At 36.4% G+C, this 21846-nt stretch overlaps 1 protein-coding gene across 1 annotated transcript in view; it reads left to right on the top strand.

Annotated features, from left to right (window-relative positions):
- ZNF407 (zinc finger protein 407) overlaps positions 1-21846 on the top strand; it is a 336645-nt gene that overhangs the window by 23819 nt on the left and 290980 nt on the right. Inside the window, exons 2-3 of the mRNA XM_082282493.1 lie at positions 5068-9891; positions 15715-15829. Coding sequence (XP_082138619.1) covers positions 5112-9891; positions 15715-15829 — 4895 coding nt within the window. The 5' untranslated portion in view covers positions 5068-5111. The remainder of the gene's footprint in view (positions 1-5067; positions 9892-15714; positions 15830-21846) is intronic.

Raw genomic sequence — 21846 nt, 5'->3', positions numbered from 1 at the left:
TCTCCACCTTTTGGCACAGTAAGACATTATATACTGTTTTTTTGGACCAGTGGTAAAAAATTGGAACGCTCAAATCCAATGTTCTCAATTTTCATCAAAGAAAACAGCTTCTGTCCACAAATGACTTTTGCTCATGTATAGAACTGTAGCAGACACTATGTCAATATACAAAAAAGCTTTCTACAAAGAATACAAAAGTGTGTTGTTATCAGGTAAAAATGGTGGTGGCTGCTCAAGAAGTACTATTTTTCTCATTTTTTAAAATGAATTTTCTACTTTACAGATAGTGAGATGGTGCTGAATTGTGACTGTGTGAGGTCTTTTAAATTAGTTTAAATATTGAAACAAAAACTCCATGATTCTGATGATTTGGAAATCCCAATGGATGAGAGGGGAGAGTCTTTAACTATATTGGTTTATGTGATATAGCCAAAATAATACGTATTACGCACTTGCAATTTAAGAATGTTTGTCTTCTCATACATTCTCTAAGGATTTGGATAGTTGGCCTATGCAGATGTAACATACGTAACAAGCATTCTGCTTTTCAAGATCTTAAAAATGTTTAGCTTCTTTTAGATACTTAGAAAGTTATTGAAGAAAAGCACTATGTTATAGCACCTCTTTACAGTAGAACTACTGAGCTCAGCTTTTTCTGAGCAAAAATTTTGAGGCCACAACAGGTTTCTTTCCAAAACTCAGGAGCAGCACTGTGCTGCAAAGAACCTTAAAATGCATTAGGTAATGTATGACTGTCTCCAAGCGGAAGAATTTGTTAACCTGAAGCTAATGTGGCAAATTAATTTTTGGTCATATCCTTTAAGGATCTGTTCAGCTATACTTGATTTATGTGAACATTAACAAAAGATTTATGTTACAAAAAGTCAACCCACTTTTGAGTCAGAACAGTTTCATTTTGAACATTGAATATGATGTTAAGAGAGCGCTGTTTGACAGAACCGGCTTTTAAACTATGGAAATACTGAGGATCTGACTGCTGTCTGCTTAGCTTGGGATTGATCCTGTGCTCCAGTCTTCTGCTGTGCTGTACCTGGCATTACCATTGGCTCAGTCTTGGAGCCTTTATAAATAGATTTTGGTTTATTTATGCAATACATTAAGTGGTTACATATTGTTGCACTTTAGGCACTTGTTACTTGTAAAAATGTTTCAAGATGATGCTTTACAAGATGAACGTAGCAGGAAACACATGAAAGTTTACATCTTGCATTGATTTTAGTCTTGTTGGTCCATTAATAAGGTAGTTCAGGAGCTGATCTTCCCCTTTCCTACTGCTGTATGAGTTTGGCAGCATTACATTGCTATCAAAAGGCTTACTTGATCACACTAACAAGTTGGAGTTAGACTTAAGCATATGCTTAAGGTGCCGTGGCTTCAGAGGGCTACTTGTTACAGCTACAGTGTGTTCTTAGATTAGGTTAATAAAATTCCAGATGCTGATTCTTCGTTTGTGATGATGATCCCTGTGCCAAACTAAGGCTTGATCCAAGATTAATTTTGCGAAAAGAAACCCATTTGACCTTATGTGGTCACTGAGGCTGTCCAAACTTTGAGTCCTTTTGATGCCTTCTCCAATGCATTGATTCTTCTATATTACAATACCAACTGCAGGATAGCCCTTAATTAGTATGGTGGCTTTGATGAGAGCAGAGGTGAATTGGTGTAGGCAGGCAGAGGATTAGGACCACTCAGATTTATGACCAGTCTGTGCTTTGCCAGTGTCCTCCTGCCCTCTCGCAAATCTTAGGAGGAGCTTTTGGGAGGGAAGCTTACAGCAGAGGAAGCACTACAGGCTCCTTTTGCCTAGATGCAGCTAATGATGTGCTGAATGCCTTCTTTGATAGCCATTCCTGCCATATATCCATGCAGGAAGGAGCCCACAGCTGCATTTGTGTGTGAGGCTCTACTCTGCCATGAAGGAAGCTGAGGTTTGTGCTACTGAAATTGTGTTAGAGATACAACAGTGTGATCTGAGCAAAGGTTGTAGCTGGAAGAAGCAGAGACATGGTCCAGTGCTGTGGTCCAGTGCTCCAGATCTTGTGTGAGATGTGGAGAACTGGGCAGAGCTCAGCAAGTTGCTGATCATGGTCCCAGCAAAAGGAGCAATAGTAGCCGTTAAGTGTCTACCAGAAGATGTGCTCTTGTCCTGAAGGCAGCTTTAAGACAGAGCTAAAAGAAAATGGAGGGTATTTAATTCCTTAGATTAATTAATATAGGGGCAGTTTTAGAGAAACAGCAGCAACTGCTTCATAGTTGTTTTCTTTCAAAGAGAATACTTTCTGGATTATGGTTTCATGCAGGTGCAGACTCCCATGTAGTGATATTTTGACACTGATTATATGAAAGTGGGACGGAGGCAGATGTAACTCTGGGAAGGGTGTGCAGAGGTAGATGAGTTTCATGGAAACTTAGATGCGTGCTAGCAATGAAGTTGGTAAAGGTGTATCATTAATGTTTGCCACACGTAGCCTTCTGTGCAGCTGGAGAGCAATTGCCTGGATAATACTTACTGGTTGTGGGGGTAGATGTGACACTGTTGACTTCATTAGGAGAACTGCCTGTAAATGGAACAGAGTTTGCATTGCTAGAAGTTTGTCATGAAATGAAGGCATTAGATAAGGAATTAGGCAATAAGTCTGGGGTGTAAGGCATCTTAGCATATTTGTATTACACATGATTATTTTAATTTCATACTGAGGTTATTGGCAGCACCTATGAGATTTATGTTTTGCATTTTTCAATTTTCTAGCAGCTGGTTTGTAGTTCTTACTACAAACAGCTTACAAAGATAAAATAGAGGAAATACATTTTTTTTTTTCCTAAGCACTAGAAAAATCCATAACTGGTGCAGTTGAGTGGGGGATAATGTTGGACACCAGAACTGGGATTGGAGTCTGAGCACAGTGCAGGATGAACTTCTACTGGAGAGTTACTTTTTTAGGTGTGTGAGTGGCCAGTGGAGATGAGCTGAATTTGCAGGGGAGTGGCAGAAAAGGCCAGATTTTTATTGGTGGGGAAACCTCGAATTATCCCAATACAGCTCTTGATAGTGGAAATGTTCAATGCCAGTACTAGTTCACTGCTGGACAAGTTTTCTGATAAATCTTATGGTCTGAGAGTATCCTATAAAAAAGATGGAGAATTGGTTTGAGATTGTAAATTGTCTTGTACAGCAAAGGAGAAATGTCTGTTCTTCCCTAGGCCATGCAAGGGAAGTGTGATCGGGTCTCAGTGGTGGGCTGGGGACCTGCTGTGGAGGTGCAGCAAGGCAAAGGACCCACGGTTGCTTGTTCAAGGATGGACTTGTGACACTTGTCATTGAAGTGACTTGATATTTTGCATCATATAAATAAAGCTGTACTGCAGTTAAACCACATAATTTTCATTTGATCTTTTTTTTCTGTATCCCAAGCAGTGTTCATAACTTTTTCTGGGTAAGCTTGCACTTCAAAGGCTTCATCTGGTCTTGCTATTAATTGCTGTAGTGTTTGTGAACATACCAACAGTGTGCTGACTTACACCAGCTGAAAATATAGCCCTGACTGTTTTCCTTCTGACTAACTGTGATAAGTTTCTATCCTGGTTGTAGGAACAAAGAAAAATAGTAGTGCATAAGAATCAGAAAGCCACGTTTAGGGGACAATATTGTGATCCTCCAAAGGGCTGTTGTGATCTAGAGGTGGTTATTCTCTTGTTATTTAGGAATAACTAGCTCAGTATAGGTTTGGTCAGTGCTTCAGCTCAGTGAGAGACCTACAGTTGAAAAACTGTTCAGTGTATGCAACTAATGTGCACTCAATTCCTTAGGGGCCTTCCGTAAATTATTCTTAAGCAGAAAAACACTTTTTTACTTCCATGGGTATAAAGTCGAACTGATTTGAATTTATTTTCTCAGTTTAATACTTTCCTACTTTGTCCTCAAAATTAAGCATAATTATTTTTTTTAGCATGTACTTGAATAGTTTTTTGTACCCTACATTATCTGTATCAACTTTGCAATTACTTAATCTTGTCAGGATGTACTTAAAATTGTGGTCATGGCCTCATTCAATGGGTAACTGAACAAAAAACTGAATACTTGGATCTGCAGCAAATTGATGTTTAAATCATGGTGTAAAACACATAGATAAACATTTAGCATTTAATAATCTGTTAAAATGAAATGCATTTTCAATTCTCAGTTGCTTCATATCAAAATGAAAAGGTAATAAATGTCAAAGTTTGATTTCCCATCCCCATCCCTCTTGTAAACTGTGTTGGTAGCATCAGTTTTCTGGTGGTGACATCTTGGGAGCAGGAGGGTCACACTGGGCAGTTGAGCAAAAGCTTTTGGTAACTGGATTTGGATGGTTAGAGTTTGTGCTGGGTTTCAAAGGTGCTGCCCCTCTCTGCACTGTTATTTCATGACTTTTTTTTTCTCCTTCCTCCTCCCCAGTTGGGAAACAATATTTTAGAGGATATTTTAGGAATGATGGGGAGCTATACTTGTGGCATATTCTTTTAGAACATGGTTCTATTTGTGTCTTCTCTCTTTAGCAGGTAATCTAAACAGAGGAAGGAAAGCAAGCTGCGTACTTAAAATATTTAGCGTTTCTCTTGGCTTTGTTTTGCTTGTTGTTGCAGTCATGATTATTTCTCCTTGGAACTTTTAAATTTGGGAAGCTGATTTTCTAGTTCAGGAAGAGTTAAATATTCCATAACCAGTTCCCTGAAAGCTGTTAGTATTTTGTGCCCTAAATATACTTCCAGAAGCAAAGGTCATGTTTGTCTGCCCAAGTTTAAAGCATGTAGAAGATTACTTGATTACATAAAAACTGTGGGAATCTAAGTTTTTGTTCAAATGATGCTCATCACAGTGAGACCTGTGTAACCAAGTGCCTAGAAGGTGGTTTAGATACCATAGTGAAAATGTCTCCTCATATGTTTCATTGTGTCTGTCTTCCTGCCATGGTTTTAATTTTCTATATTGCATGGGTTTTTTAAAATTTGATTCTTTTAATCTTTAAGTTTGCATAAAAGACTAATAATAACTCTTTTGTTTTGTAGGTGCTAAACCAAATGATCTACAATTGATAATATCACTGTTAAGAATGGATGGGGAGGAAAATAAGAAGAAAGATGATGTTGATGAGAATTTGCCAGTTGAGTTGACAGAAGAATCCCCAAGAAATACATCAGGAGAAAATGCTGGATGTGACTCTTCATCTCAGCAGAAAACCAGGCTTGTATCAGATGAAGTGTTCAGGGACCTTGAAAAGAAAGGAAAAGAGAATGGCACAAACAAAACAGCACTGTCAGAATCACCAAACCTGGATGTTGTTGAAGCAGAGAAATCTGAAAATGCCTCCAGAAAAAGAAAGCAGAGTTCTTCAGAAGACATGAAAGACAGTGGAAGGAAATTGCAAAAAGTTTTAGCTGGAGAAGAAGGTAGTATGGTAGCTGGAGCTGTAAAGAAGGAAGGAGTCACCAGTTGTCCTGGTAGTGACGTATTTAATTCAGATATCCTGTGCCTACATTCCGATTTCAGATGTGCTGCTGCTGATGCCATATTGAAAATTCACAAGGAAAATAAACATTCACAAGAGGTGTCAGCTGCTGTTCCTGATAAATTATATTCTTCAGAAGAAATCAGTGTTGTCTGTACAGTTGGAAACATAGACAATGATCCTAAAGGCAAAATGAGTGACCAAAGTTTAGCTTTCTGCTCTGATAAGGAAAAACATAAACGAGAAAGCCTCTCTAAATCATCCAAAGAGCAAACACGCCCTCACTGTAGTTGCATAGGTGAGTGTAGTTCAACGTTGCATATGCATGTTAAGCGAGATCATGAGAAATCCAAGATATTTTCTTGTGATCTTTGTGGTTTTCAGAGTGCTGAAGAGAGTCTCCTGAATTCTCATTTCCTTGGCAAGACTCACCTTCGACGCCAAAATCTTGCTGCACGGGGAGGATTTGTACAGATATTGACCAAAAAATCCTTTAAAAACCAACAATCTACTGCAACCAAAGAAGGGAATGTCAGGGCAAAACCTGGGACCAATAAATTAAGGGCAAGAACTGCTGATGCGAAAGAATTAAGTGTTTGCAGTGCACTGAAAGGCTCAAAAGTAAGCTTGTCTAAACAAAATGATGGCAGTGAACTTGTTGAAATGATACCATCTTCAAATATTCCCACTGAAAAAACAGATACTATGACAGAAGAAACATTGCTTGCTTCTGGTGCAGAGGGAAATGATGAAGTCCGTACTGAAAAACTAGAAATACCAGGACCATCAGAAAATATCTTGCAGAAAACAGAATCCCTTCCAACTACCAAAAAGCTAGTTAGCAGTTTACACAGGACAAGGAGATTTGGTAAGCTTAAACACAAAAGAAATGTTTTCTTGTTAAGGTCTCCATTTGGACAGAGTAGGTCTTCTAGATTAAAAAGGCAGGTTAAAAGAAGATACAGCTTGTTGGGTAAGAGACCCAAATCTGAAACTCAGAGAGTATATTTGAAGCCTATCTCCAGCACACAGCTTAAACATGATGAATCAAGCCTTATGTCACATACAGAACTAGAAACAGATGCTAAAAGTAATTGTAATGCTGCTGCAGAAATACAAGATCTTACTGAATATAAGCCAAATACCCCTTCTTCTAGCACTGCAGATGCTAAAGATTCTGAAGTTAAACTTACTGCTGATGATGGTGCTCTTCATACTTGCATGGATTGTGGTCATGTTTTTCATGATCAAGAAAGTCTGGAAACTCATGTTGCAAAGCTTCATACAAAAAGGATCCAGTTGCATTGTCAGATGTGTAGCTATTCCTCTGGAGTCAGGGAAGACATGAAGCAACACTGTCAGGACAGTAAACACTGGATGGATGGTTGTAGCTTTAATTGTCAACTCTGTTCATTTAGCAGCTTGAATGTGGTCAGCCTTCAAAGCCATATGAGTGAAGTCCATAATATGTCCCATAGTTGTCCAGCTTGCATTCTTTTTTTTCAGTTGGAAGAAGATCTGATAAATCATCAAAAACATGAGAAACATGATGGATCATTATTTCAGCAAGCTACTCCATTGAGTAACAGCGATCAGACCTTGCAAGTGGTACCTTACACTGACTCAGTAGCAAACAATAGCCAAAGACTTGCAAAGGAAATGGAAATGTCAATGCAAGCAAAAACTCCAGATACTTCCTTCATAAATCATAGAAATGAACTAAAGCATTCTGTTCTGAATAAAACCCAATTTCAATGTAAAAAGTGTTTTTATAAGACAAGATCTTCCACAGTTCTTACAAGGCACATAAAACTCCGACATGCACAAGAGTATCACTTCCTTTGCAAAGCATGTAATCTCTACTCTCTCAGTAAGGAAGGAATGGAGAAACATATCAAAAGAAGCAAGCATCTTGAAAATGCCAGGAAAAACAACATTGGACTACGTTTTGAAGAATGTATTGTAAAGGTTTGCGTTGGTGTTGGTGGCATTAAATCAGTGGTGGATACTTCCATTTCTGGGAGTGGAAATACAGAGTTGGATAAAGAAATTATACATGTTTCATCCTCATCTGTGGAAAACATATCAAGAAATAAGGAATTTGTTCCACTTGAGCAAAGGATTGGTGGAAATGAATTGGTTTTAGCTAGTGCATCCAAAGGAGGGAAACCTAAAGGTACTATTTCTAGGACGTGTACACATTGTGGCCTTTTGGCCTCCAGTGTTACGAATTTGACTGTTCACATCAGGCGAAAGCACAGTCATCAGTACAGCTATTTGTGTAAGGTTTGCAATTACTACACTGTCACCAAAGGAGATATGGAACGTCACTGTGCAACCAAAAAACACAAAAGTCGTGTTGAAATAGAAGGATGTGGAAAACAGAACTCGGAGATCATCGTTAGCCCTGAAGGAGGTAATTTTGAATCCATGAGCAAGAAGATTAACAGCCCCACGACTGCCTTGTCTGAACATGTTGAGGATGGTGGCCAGTCATCAGATTTGGAAAATGCTGTCGTAGACAATCAGGAAGTTGAGCAAGGAAATGCTGAGCTAAAAGCTGCAAATGCCAGTAGGCTGCCAGATTTGCAGCCTGGTAGCAATCCATTAAATATAAACCAACGTGTGTTGCTGGAACCAGCGAGTGTTGCTCAGGACTCTGACCCAGGCTTCCAGAGAAGAGCCATCAGTGCAAATGACAAGAAGTGTGTACACTGCAGCTTCAGTGCTCATTCTGCTGCTTCCCTAGAGCTGCATGTGAAGCGAAAACATACAAAACAATTTGAATACTACTGCATGGCTTGTGACTACTATGCTGTTACTCGCAGAGAGATGATAAGGCACGCAGCAACAGAGAAACATAAAATTAGAAGAGAATCTTTCGTTTGTTCTTCTGGGGAGGAAGCAAATACAGCAAATATCACTCAAGAAGGTGCTGCTTTGCCTCAAGAGGAACAACACTGCAGTGCAGGAGAATCAAAAGCTATTTTAGGTGAAACAAAATGTGCCAGTGATGCATCAGAAGGTGATCATATGAGTAAAAGCTTAACTGAGTGCATTGCCTTAGATGAAAATACATCTCCGGGAATCTCTAAAGATGTCAGTTCCCAAAATGCAGTAGGAGGTGAACTTCATGAGGAGCCTAAAAATGGAGGAGAAAACCCTTTTTGTGAAGGAGTCCAGCAAACTCCTCAAAAAGATAGAGTTGTTGAACTTGTCAAGGAAGTACCAGTTAAAGAAACAGGTACTTGTGAGGTGCAGAAAAGTCAGCATGGTCAGGAGCTGCTCAACTCAGATGATGATTGCCCTGCGGAAAATCAAAACAGATCAAGCAACACAAACTTCAATTCAGAAAAAGGTGTGGAAAGCTTAGAAGAAAATAGTGAAAACCCAGAAGCAGCGTGTAGAGACAAAGACAGTCTCAAAAAAAAATCACAGAAGAAAAATAACCCACTTATGCTAAGTCTTCCAGAAACAAGTAGTGCAGTAGAGCAATCAAATTTTTCTGGAAGCACTGGAGAAACAGTACAAAATATACGTAGTTTAGATGGTAACAGAAGTTTCAGAGAGGATCCTACTGGGGAGGAGGAAGAAGCCCTTATGGAAACACAACATGAAGCTGAAGTAACTATAAATAACAGTGTTTGGGAGGCAGATGGCTCAACAGCTGAGGGCATGCAAGAAAGTAGTAATGAGGCTTTAGGAACAGTTATCAGTGCTGATGATAAAGGAAAGGCAATGCAAAATGTTGGCAAGTTTGATTCTTCTATAGTGAGGTTAAAAAGTCATCAAGATGGGGAGGCCACTGACCGTTCTGCAGAAGGACAGATGTCAGGGGCAGTGAAAGCTAGTGAGCTCACAGTGAAAGCAGACACTTCAACAAGTGGTGGGAAAAAGAAGAAGTCAGAAGGAATTTCCCTTGGGGAATCGACACGAATTCGCTGTGATGACTGTGGTTTTCTAGCAGATGGTTTGAGCGGACTAAATGTTCACATAGCCATGAAACATCCTTCAAAAGAAAAGCATTTTCATTGCTTACTCTGTGGAAAATCATTTTACACAGAAAGCAACCTTCACCAGCACTTGGCCAGTGCTGGGCACATGCGAAATGAGCAGGCGAGTGTGGAGGAGCTGCCCGAAGGAGGCGCAACCTTTAAGTGTTTGAAGTGCACAGAGCCCTTCGATTCAGAGCAGAGCTTGTTTCTCCACATCAAAGAGCAACATGAGGAGCTGCTGAGGGAAGTGAATAAATACATTGTTGAAGACACTGAGCAAATAAACAGGGAGAGGGAAGAGAACCAAGGCAATGTCTGCAAGTATTGTGGGAAGATGTGTAGAAGTAGCAATTCCATGGCCTTCCTAGCTCACATCCGTACCCACACAGGTATGGAAACGCTGTTGTTGCAAGTGTTCTCTTTCAAACAGAGTGATTTATACCGTTGGTCTTTTTCTGCTTGTTAAACTCTTTAGTATTTCTTATGAGCTGGCATTTGTATCGCCTGATGAGCCCCTGATGAAATACAAAATTACCTAAAAGGGTATGAAAATACAGTGATCAAAGGGCAGAAAATGTAAAAACATTTCAAGTACAGTCACCCTTCTGCTTTTTGTTTCATATAGAGAGATTTTCTTCCTTTTAATCTAAATTGTAACCATTGATTGGTTCTTATTTTTGTATAATGAAGCAGTGGTGGTTTGAGGGAACAATTAGCTGTTCTTTCTAACTTTCTCTTCCGTGCAGTTGTTTAATATCCAAATTGTTTATTTCACTTCAATTAAGTGAAACTTTCAGCATTACATAATGCTTCAGAATAGGCATTTGATATTACATCATTCCTAAATAAATACTAATAAGAAGCAACAAGAGGTTTTTGTAGAAATAAGTTATAGGGATTGGAATTGGTCAGCCTTTTTGGAAGGTGGTGTGCAGTGCTGATGTGTTGCACGGGGATGTAGCATCTGATTTAGTTTCTGTGCTAATCACACTTTCAATTTATTTTTATGTTTAATTTTAAGTGGAAAATTTAAAAACATTTCTGTAGAAAAATGCATAAGCTGCAGTTCTAAATTTATGTAAAAATTCACTGCGATGTTTCTATAAACCTGCCATACATTCTTTATTTTAAATAGACAGCTTTTCTAAATCACTGAGCTCTGCTTAGACAAGTGGTGTCTCCATGGTTGAATTTATGAGTGGATTTGAATAATAAATTCACATTTCAATGAACATATTTTCATTAAAACTGTAAGGTTTATTTTACTGTACTTTTAAATAATGGCTTATTATGGAAGCTATAGTTTAAATTCATGCAGTATTTGAAACTTAGTGCATGGTTACAAGGAAGAGAACAAAAAGGTAAGAAAAAAGAAGCCTGAAAGAATGGTAATTCCTGGCATAATCCTAAAATAGTTTTCTAACGTTTTTTATGAAAAGGCAAGGGCGTGACTGGACAACAAATCCTAAAAATTAATCTTGGGGAACAGGGACATTGTATTTCAAACCTTTCAAAGTATTTTACTATAACTGCAGTATTCATGTATACCAATAACTCACATACTTAATACTTTCAGCATTACTTCTGTCCTGTCAATAACGTAGTTATCTGTATTGCTTCAGCTAATATCCAACTTCGAATGCAGTGTTAAGTCTTTAGAGGGATGCTCATGTTCACATGGTCAGAACAGCTGTATAAGCCCTTAATATGCCCTCTTACGGCAGATAAAACTGAATAAAACTAAGGGGGAGGATGCTAATGGAGCTCTCTTTAGAATTCTTTATGCAACTGTCTGGTCAAGACATGTTGCTTATAATTGATGTGTCCATTACTTGAATTCTCTTGTAATTATAGTCAATAAGTCTTGTAAATGTGTTAAAGCTCACTAAAAGCATACAAATTCAAGAACAGAGTAAGGCTAATAATTTAAAATAATCAATGTAGGCATTTCAGCACTTAATTTCCCTTGTGTGTTGATAGCTGATCATTCTTAATCCATTAAGATTTATTTAGTCGTTTACAATGCAAAATAGGTTTGCACTGGTCACTTGTGCCATTTGAAAATGTCCACCAGGTTAAGTGCAGAATGTAGTCCATTAGTCTTCCTTGACTATATGTATTAATTGCATTTAAAATCAAGTTAATGTGGATGTGAAAGTGAGGTAACTATCAATATATGACAAAGCAACCCTACTTACATAAGTTACATCATTGATTGTAACATTTAGTAAAAGTTAGTGTACTTTTTAACATCTTCTGTGTAGGTCTTATCATGGAGTATATTTTTATTGTGCTTTTGGATAGCACTAAATATGCAAAGCAGTAAAGGAATACATTTAATTTTGCAAGTAATTTTTTGATGCAGAGGTATAGAAGGGTTACAGAACAGTGTTTTATCTGCCCTCTTTCTCACTGCAACTTTAAATGAAATGTTTTCTAAGGCTTTGCTTATTCACATAAATAGTAATGTGGAGACTTTTATTAATAGTTAATGGGAAGAAGGCTTTCTCTTCCAATCTCTATTTTCATATTTGTGGTCTTCTTTTTATAGAACCTTTTCTTCCCATTTATATCACAGTAGATGCAGTTTAATAACAAACAAAGTTATTTAGGTTATTGGGAGTGGTGGCAGAGGGAAATGGCCTACTGCACCAACTGTATGAACACTTCTTGTAACATTGGTGAGGCAAAGCACAGTATTGCCAGCGTCTCACCTGTCCCAGGGTAACAACAGGTACATAAAAGCACAGCCACACATTTTCCCTTTTAGTGTTCTGATTATGTGCTTTTAAAAAAGTCTTTTATCAGCATCTCGATGTCCATAAATATGTTTATTTATGTGTGTGTATATGTATGTGTAACCATCACAAACTCCTTTTCTTTTTTTAATTAAGTAATCAGTGGTGGTTTGGGGTGACAGAGGGAAGGGAAGGGAAAGTTGCAGAAAGATACAACTAATAATTTCCATTAATAGAAAAATAATGTTTCAAAATACCATTAAATAATGTAGGAGATTTTCACATTGCAAATGAAAAGGAAGCTTTGCTAGAGAGGACCTAACAAGTAAGTCCATCACATGTTGACAAGTGAAAATGAGGAAGCGTAAAGAAAAATAAAAGGAGTAGTAGAGGTGGAAGACTTTTTAGTTTGCAATTGATGGAGGTCCCATAAACTTAATTAACAATCAACATCTGAGGAAAAATCACCTGCAACCACATCATCTTTGTTTCTTTTCTCATCAGATTTCTCAGTTAATGGCAGTTGTGTCCGATGCAATGATGGTGTATTACTCCTCCTGTCCTAAGCATGGGAGGAAATGGTATGATGACATTTCATGTGGCTCTGGTCACTTTGTATTGGGCCTGAGCTAGGAACACAGCTATGCCTGCAGGTGCAGGTGATGTTGCCTTTGGCTGGCCTAAAGCTGAGACAGTGAACTTTTTCTTACAGCTTTGGGTCTGTATTATCCTAATGTAAAGCAGCTCGAGTCTTTTTTTACAAAACAGTAGAATGGTTTGTGTCTGCCTGACCCGAACTCTTAAGTTTAGTCTAATTTTCAATTTAGTGTGGTGGTAGTGTTTTTTGTTTGTTTTGTTGTTTTTGTTGTATTTTTGTTTTGTTTGTTGTTGGTTGGTTTGGTTTTCCCCCAATTGTTAAAAGCCGTATTGTTTCCTGCTACCATCAGAAAATGTATGTTTGTTTTTCATGCCATAACTTGTGGGTAGTTTGGTGGTATTTTTGGCTTTTTTTTGTTTTTTTTTAGTAATGTGGTTGAAAAGATGACATAATGAAAGTATTTTTCTCTTTTTTTCTGAGAACTAAAAGCCAAATGTGAATCCAGTAGTATCACAGTTTAAAACAGCATAAGAGAAGCACTGAAGTTGATGATAAATATGGCTAAGAAATGGTTAAGTGCTTTACATTGTTTTAGACAGCTTTATGGCAAATACAGGTTTTTTTTTCTCCCATTAATTTAAATCTTAATCTAATGTCTTCATTTCTAGTATAAAATGTTGGCTTGTTCCATCCAAGAACATACTGGAACAAATTTGGCACCAGCAACCTAAAAGGGAGATACACTGCTTTTGTTTCAGGTGATAAGTACTGACTGGAGCCTGCCAGCACTTGAATTTTCATGGAGTTTAAACGGAGATGTTAACAGATATTCAGCTCTGGATCTGAGAAAAAATCAAAACCCCTCAAGGCCTCAGTGATTTTTGGATGAGAGCAGTCAACAGAATAATACATTTCTGTATTGTCAGCACACTGTAGTCACGATTGTTCTGAACTCGAGTTCTTCACAAAGGAGTCATGTAAAGGGAAAACAGCAAAGGTCTTGTATGGAAGCCCTGTGGGACACCTGCAGTAACAGAATGAGGAACGAATTTACAATTTAATCAGTAGGAGAGAAACTAAGGGAACATAGGATAGAATCCACTTGGTATTTGAATTCTGTGAGAAAAAAGAGCAGTATAATCGCCAACAACTATGGCCTTGTTGTTATTAATTGTCCAACTAAAGATCCTAAGTTAAAACGTCAACTTTTAGTAGTCTTTTAATGCAAAGGTGGGGGTGTTCTTTTTGCACTGGTCTCTGTAGAATGCAGTGTTGATTTGAAATGTCACCAAATTAATGATTAATTCAGTTTTATCAGGATCATTTAAATAAACTGGTTTTTTTTCAGTGTGATGGATAGAATGTGATTGCTGTGAGCTGAAGTCAGAACCTGCTTTTGACATTTAAACATATAAAGCTGACTAGATATAACCATTGAGGTGGTAAATATATTTTACATCTACTTCCAACAGTAGAAATGGAAGTATTAAGAGATCTGGCTTCATTGTCATTGAACTGTGAAATATTCAACCTTGTCTGCCCGTGCTTAGTACTGTTGACTTTTTTATTTCAGTTAGGAGATTAAAATTAAATGCTTCATTTTTCGTTAGCTTTTGGGAATTAAATTGAAATTTAAGACTCTAAAAATTTTTACTAAGATCCTCAATTTCACCAGTGGATTCTTAGAGGATGTTCTATTTTCAAGGGCAAAGCAAAAAGGTTCATTGATCAAGTATGATACAGTGCAACATTTTTCTTATCAGAGCTCTTTATGTATATTTATTAAAGATCCCATATTTCATATTATGCTTAACTGTATTGGAAGAAGTACTTCACAAAATATATACTAAACATAATATGGAGACTCTGTGACCATATTGTACTTACTTTTAACTGCAATTCTATGATTTTGATTTATTGATTTAAGGATTTAGTGGTCAGAAAATTGGAAAGTGCTTCTAGAATGCTGCATAATAACCTGAGGACTGACATGTGCCCAATTTAACTATGTCAGTAAAAAAGATAGTTTTTCCATCTCGAGAGATCATCACCATTAATTAAGATAGACAAATAATTTGACTTTTTGCTGAACTGATGTGATACAAGAAATAGGCTGATACTTTTTCCTTGGAGAAATAATTTCAGAGTTCTTTGGTCTGCAGCAGACATTTAATATTAAAGTTTGTTCTTGAAATAAATAATAGCCAAAATGTCAATACTTCTGGTTTGCAGAATAATCATAAATTCTTGACCATAAAACAGTCATAAAGGCATAATATTTTATCCACTGTATATTCATACATTGCATGCCATTACAATAGCTAGGTGATGAATCATTTGCTGTGTGTGACAGAACAAATCTGAAATACCGATGCTAATGTGAAATCTATTCAAAGTTGGAAGACTTGTAATATTACTTTACTTTAAAGATATTTGCTGAAAAAACAAGTACATTTTGCAGTTTAAACAAATACCAAGCCACTTTAAGACCATTACCTGAGTTTCAGCATTTGGCAAAGGTGTAGAACAACTTTGGCTATCTTGTTGAAATGTTATCTGTTAGATTTTCATCTCATTTTAATGTATTTTGTGAGCTTTTTAATGATAAGAAAAAAGACCAGATTAAAAGTTAAGAGAGCATAAGTGATCTTGAATTTAAGGAAACTTTAATGAGTAATGTATAGCATATACTGTCCGTGTCTTGGGAGTTATAAATTTATGTACAAGATACTTTTTTTATTAGGCAAAAATCTCAAGCAGGTTAAATGTGGAATAGGTTTTCAAAAGGTTATTTTTCCTCAGGAATTTTTATTTCTTTAACCGTGGGTGATATTTTATTCTAATTCAACTCATATCTTATGCTAAATTTTACTTAGGATCAAAGCCATTCAAGTGCAAGATATGCCACTTTGCAACAGCTCAGCTTGGAGATGCCAGAAACCATGTCAAGAGGCACCTTGGGATGAGGGAATACAAGTGTCATGTCTGTGGGTGAGTAAATTGAAACAGTCTCCACCATGCTTAACCAGGAGAAGAGCGCAGAATATGCATTGTTTCAGAATTGAAAACTGTGATGTGAGCAAGAGTGGCTAAAATTATGCATGCATATCCTCCTTTCCATTGTTATGGTAAATTCCTTAAATACAGTTATGACATTCTTTTCCCACTTCTAATCCTGCACTGAAGATGAGCAATTTTATGGGCTACAAGGTCAATTTGAACCTGTAATCTGTAAATTGACTAAATTATAGGATGTTCATTCACATTGCCAGGGAGAACTGTAAATTCCATTTAAAGACATAAAAAATATATAATATAGACTTTACTGTGTGGGGTTTTTTTCTTTTGCTATACTGTTATAATTTTAGTACCATTAACAGATTTCTGGACTCCATTAGGGTTTTCATTCTTTATGAAAACAAAACAGAAGACAGATTTTTCAAACAAACGGATCTAAAATATTGCAGGCATAAGACTTTTAAAATAAATTGAAGTCTTTTATGTGCGCTTGTGTTCCTGTTTGTTACCCAAAAAATCTTGTTTTCTTTTTACAATCGTTATTTCCTCAGAAGGATCGTTCATAATGTTTAATTGTCCTTCAAATGTGTTGCATTTAATAGGAGGCATTGAGACTCCTTAATGCAAAACTAATTAATTTAGCAGAAATGTTTAAAAGGTTTTAAAATGCCATGGCATATATGGTACATCATAGGACATTCAAAGTTGGATTTTAATACCCTAGTTCTGATTAAAAATATATTTTAATGTTATTATGCTGAAGAAATGAACTAATATATGCATCATATAAAAGCATTTTACTCAAACCTATGTAACCTGCTATAGCAGTCTTATGGCTAATGTGTAGAAGAGCACAGGTTCAATTAGATGGTGCAGTGCACACCTGCATGGTGTGGTGTGATGTTGGGGATAATATTCAGCAGGAGGAGGTTTTTCAGCCTTAGTGTACCGATCTACTGCAGGACAAAGTGAGTTAGACATTTTAGAAGACAAGTGAATCTTCAGCTGAAGATGCAGCTGAGTGATTTTCACTGATTCATCTCTCTGTTTTTCAAATAATTTTGCATGCAGCATTATGAGATATTTTGGATGCGTTTACTCACTTAAGAAAATTAATCGCCAACTTCTTGAAACAAGAAATAAAAATGTATGAGCCCAATTCTTAAGTCCACTGTATATATGTAGTAGAATAACTTGTCCTACTCCTTATTTTGAAGCATGGCTAAAATGAAGTAGGGTATTTTATATTGTTTTAAAAATCTTACTTGCTGTCTCTGCTTTATGAATTGCAAAGAATTTGACATGGAAGATAGTTAAAAACTACAGATCCACAGAAGTGTTTAGCAAAGGCTAAACTCTCTTCTTTAGAAGTTGTTCACAAACTTGACATTGGTTGTTGGTTCAATTCCCTTTTAACTTAAACTGAAAAATCATCATATTATTTGACTATTTCATTGTGAGAGGAAAAGTAAAAAAAAAATTCAAACCAGCTAATACAATATCTTTTATAAAAGAAAGAAGAGAATTAAAATTATTAGGATTTGGCATAGTACCTCATTTTTTCAAAAACTCATTCTATCACTTCAGGATTGACATGTCTGACAGAACCTGTCTCAGAAATTGCTCAACTCTCTGTTGGGATTCACAACATTTATGCAAGAGAGAGAGCAAAACATGCATGAATGATTTAAACTTTAGATTGAAATGTAGTCACTTTCCTAAGCTCATTGCTTACTCTATATTGCTGACATGTCATACCTGGTAGCCAAGCAGGTACTTATTTTCCATTTTTGTGTATTTTCAATTTTCATCAACAACGTGGACCCATGCTATTTAGATATGGCAAAACAACTGGCTGAAGAGACATACACCACAATACCCATGCTTACAAATATCTGATTAATATCCCTGTTTAAATAATCATCACATTTCATTTAATGTGCACCAAAAATGTATTTTAACAATCATGTAATAACACTGATTTATCTGGGAAAGTAATTTTTGCAATGTAGCTAAAAGTCCTGAAGAATTGAGCGGGATTAGGAGGAGGAATGACCAGAGCAGTTTGAACCACAGTCCATATAATGAATATACCATCTTATATGTGGAAGAGGAGAAAAAAAGTGTTAATAGCCTGTGCTGTATTTGTGCTCTTTTAATTGAAAGGACTGGGTAGCGTGTTGGCTAAAAAAATAAAGTAGCAACATAAAAAAAATAAAATTGCTAGGATTGGCTATCGGATTAGTGGCACTATAGAGCATTGGTACATTAACACCACTGACAATGTCAATTCATTATCATTGATGGCTAAATAATCTTAGAAATGCTCAGTGGACCTATTAGTTCCTGAACATAAGCAGCTCATGCTGCATTTCTTCATTAGCTTTAATTGCTATAAATTTTACCTTTTTAAAAATCATGCTTTAAAAGGTGAAGTGATCTTTCAGGAACATTAACTCTGTAATTTTGTCACAAACAGAAGGTCCTGCACTATGTTTTCTTTTCTACAGTAGTTAATATTCTATCCTCTGACTTTTAGATTCTCAGTAATAAGCCCTCTGCTAGTTGTGAGGATAAATTGTGTTTCAAAAGCTTTTGAATCTGCTTGGGCACTTTTTAAAGGTGAAATGTCAGTGCAACATCATGGTGTGGTCTCAAAATACCACCTTTTTAAAAGAAAAATTATTTCTAAATTTTAGTCTTAGGAAAAAAGGCAAAAAGCGTATTTTTGGTGTTGTTTTAGGAAGGGTTTGCCATGTCTCAATTTTCCAAATGATCCTCATATTTACATGCTACAAAGTACACAATATATAATTCAGCTAGTTGTTGAAAAAGGCAGTAATTTTGCTGTGTTGTTTTATTTTTTTTTAATTGAAGTTCAGAGTTTGTTTTTCTTCAGCTGCACAGCAGAAACTACATGACACCGAAATTGGACACCGCTAATGTTTTAACATTTGGAATAAACCGTCTGCTACTCATTGCCTTATCGCAGATGTGTGTTAATTGTTTTCTTTTCCATATCCATGGCTGTAAAATATATCCCGTTATTTCAGGGGTAATGTCTATTTTCTGTGGGTAGCAAAGTGCTTCATATTTGAATTTCATTTCTGAAAGTCTGACTCTGAAATTGGCTGATAACCCTGGGTTAGGTGAGCAAATCTTGGTTGCCCAGCATTTACAATTTTTGTTTCATTTGCCTGGTGAAAAGGCTTATCGTGCACTTCTCAAATTTTATCCCTTAGGTAGGACATAAAAAATGCATTGTTCTGCAACTGAGATTTGGAACAGAATTTATAGGCAATGTTTGATTTAAAAATATGTCTATTATTCCTTTGCCTTTTTCTTGCCTTTGCTTTTAGAAACACAGTTTTGGGGTATGTAGTTACATGTTTCAAGTAAGAGTGGCTTCTTCCTTTTTTTTTTTCCTCTCTCCTTTTTGACCACTTAAAAATTGATTGAAGAAGATGGGTGTAAGGTAGGTTTGGATTGTTAGAAAAATTTAAAACATGCACATAAACTTTTTTTGCTATCTTCCTACAAATCGAAAGGGAGTTTGTAGCTATGTCTTTATTATGTTTAGTGCACATACAGTATTTAATATGTAAAAGTCATGTGTTTTGAGAACAAAAGTAAGCCTTTGTAGACACAAAGGAATTAGGAGGGGGGTCAAAAAGATTGGATTTTTTCTGTATTATGCTAGAGTAGTTATGTCTTGTAGGTTTTGGATGTGATGTTTTGGGGTGGTTGTGTTTTTTTTTTTTTTCCCCCCCCTTCGTTCTTTGTTTTGGTCTTTTGGTAGCTCGAGGTATTAATATTTAATTACTTTCTGCTCCTTAGTTCTCTTTTTGCTTTGAAACTCCTTTTCTCAATTAATTCTGGAGATATCATAAGATGTTCTGATAAATAAGTGTTTTGCTAAATTTGGTTGTTTTTTAAAGCCTCATATAAATAAGCTTTGGGGACAGTTACAGTGTCCCAAGAATGGAAATAGCCTCACTTCTGCTGCTGTTGTTAATGTTAAAGATCTGTGTAAAGTTCACTATTTTAATGACACTGCTTGCTTGGAGAATGTCTAAACAAAACTACTCACCTATATTGAGCATAGTGACTGATAGATCTTCTTTCTTGATAGATAAGGATGTGCTTTGACCAGCTGCATCAAAAAAACTTGGCTGTACTCCTGTGTGTTGTGTTTTGAAAAATCTTCTAGGTTTTCAGATTTTTCAACTGATTACTAATAATTTCAGGCTAGTTTTTGGGAAAGACTTCGCTTAAGATTGCTTTTAGCAAGCAAAAAGACTTATTCATAAATTTATTGGTAGGAGCAGGAAAAACATTGTATTTTCAAGGATGCCTTAATCTACTGTAATGTAAATTAATTATTTATACTTGTGCAGTTTGGGAAATCTTAAATAGAAAGTTGCTACTCTAGTAAAACTATTTTTGTGTGGTATTACCTAGTTTTTGTGCATTAGAAGGGATCTCTGTGTAGATGATTATAATGTCACTTTCTGACCTTTGCAGCTTGAATAATTGTAAATCATTGCTTCATAACGTGTCAGAGAATGTCTGTACTAGGGAATTAAATGGCAGAATATAATAGACCAAATTATTGCCTGTCATGTTTTCAACAACACAGTTAGTATTTGAGTTACACTTAATCATTACGTGCATTAGCAACTTCATTGGAATCCAGCTTCAGGCTGAGCATGAAATACATTACATTATTTAAACCTCTAATGGTAGAAGTCATTTATTTGTGTTGAAGTGTACAACATGCAGAGTTTCATAAAGCAAGGAACACTTGAGAGCTTAATTTATCCAAATCAAAGTCTAAATGCAGATAAACACAAGTGGCAAAAATTAGTAATTTTTATAGTCTGGAAATATTTAAAAATACATGGTTGTGGGTAATTGTAGGCAGCAGGAATAAATTAAAATCACTATTTTTAGTCAGCTCTGAGAATTAAAACTGTTTTATATCTAAATAATCAAATGCATCATGAAATTGCATTTTTGAATGAACAATTAATTATACACATCATATCTACAGATGTGTCCAAACAAAAAATATATATTTGGTGCAGCTGTTTAGATCAGAGATAATTGCATGTGAAGTGAATGTTCCAGAGCCAGCTTAGTTTCTCTATCTGCATTTTGCCATTTGGTCCTATCATATGCTTGTGTCCACGTTTACTTAGTAAAGAAAAATGAGGTGAACCTACATAACAGCTTTCCAAACTTGCATATGTTTAAAAAAAAATTAACAAGAAAATGCTAGAAAAATATACGAAGTTAGGTAACATCTTGCCATTTTTTGTTCAGTTATCTTAAAATTTTGTTAGATTTGCAAACCTGACCATCAGTATATAGTCTCTCTTTTTAGTATTTAAGAAAACTACTTGAAGTAGAGGCAATTAGCTTTTATTCAGAAAAGCTCCCAGCACCTTTAAACAACTGGTACAGATCCCAGGATGTTTTGTGCAAGACCATCCTGGCCTGGAAGTCTGCCGTGAAGTGGTGGAATTGGCTGGTGGGAAACTCCTATACAGGCAGTAGAAGGACTCTTCTGTTTGAGAATGCTCTAACAATTGATACAGAAAAGTCAAGACCAACTGTCCCCCTTAATAAAATGGGTTTTTAGCACTTTGTTTGCTAAATGGGATAATAATAATGATTTAGTTGTGCTTGATGAAGAGACAAGGGGCATACTTAGGTTGGTATTTGGAGACAGTGATTCAGACGAATATCCCAGCTGCATAGAGTCCCCCAATTCAATGCACTTCCAAATGGCAGCTATCGAGATGCACAGAGGCGTGGCACCTGTAACTACTGCTTTTACAGACGTTCCCTTTTAATATTTTACTTTACTGTAGATTGCTTTGATGTCTAAGATAATGCCCTCCTTCTAGGCCACAGGCACCTCACTCTGAACACATCTTGTGACCACTCAGGGCAGGTCTGAGCCCTTTCTGAGGGTGCAGGCATTG

Source organism: Coloeus monedula, assembly GCF_965178545.1.
Source record: "Coloeus monedula genome assembly, chromosome: 1".
In the NCBI taxonomy this organism is placed as follows: domain Eukaryota; kingdom Metazoa; phylum Chordata; class Aves; order Passeriformes; family Corvidae; genus Coloeus; species Coloeus monedula.
Note: the sequence above shows the minus strand (reverse complement) of the source record. Positions and strands in the feature narration are given on the sequence as shown.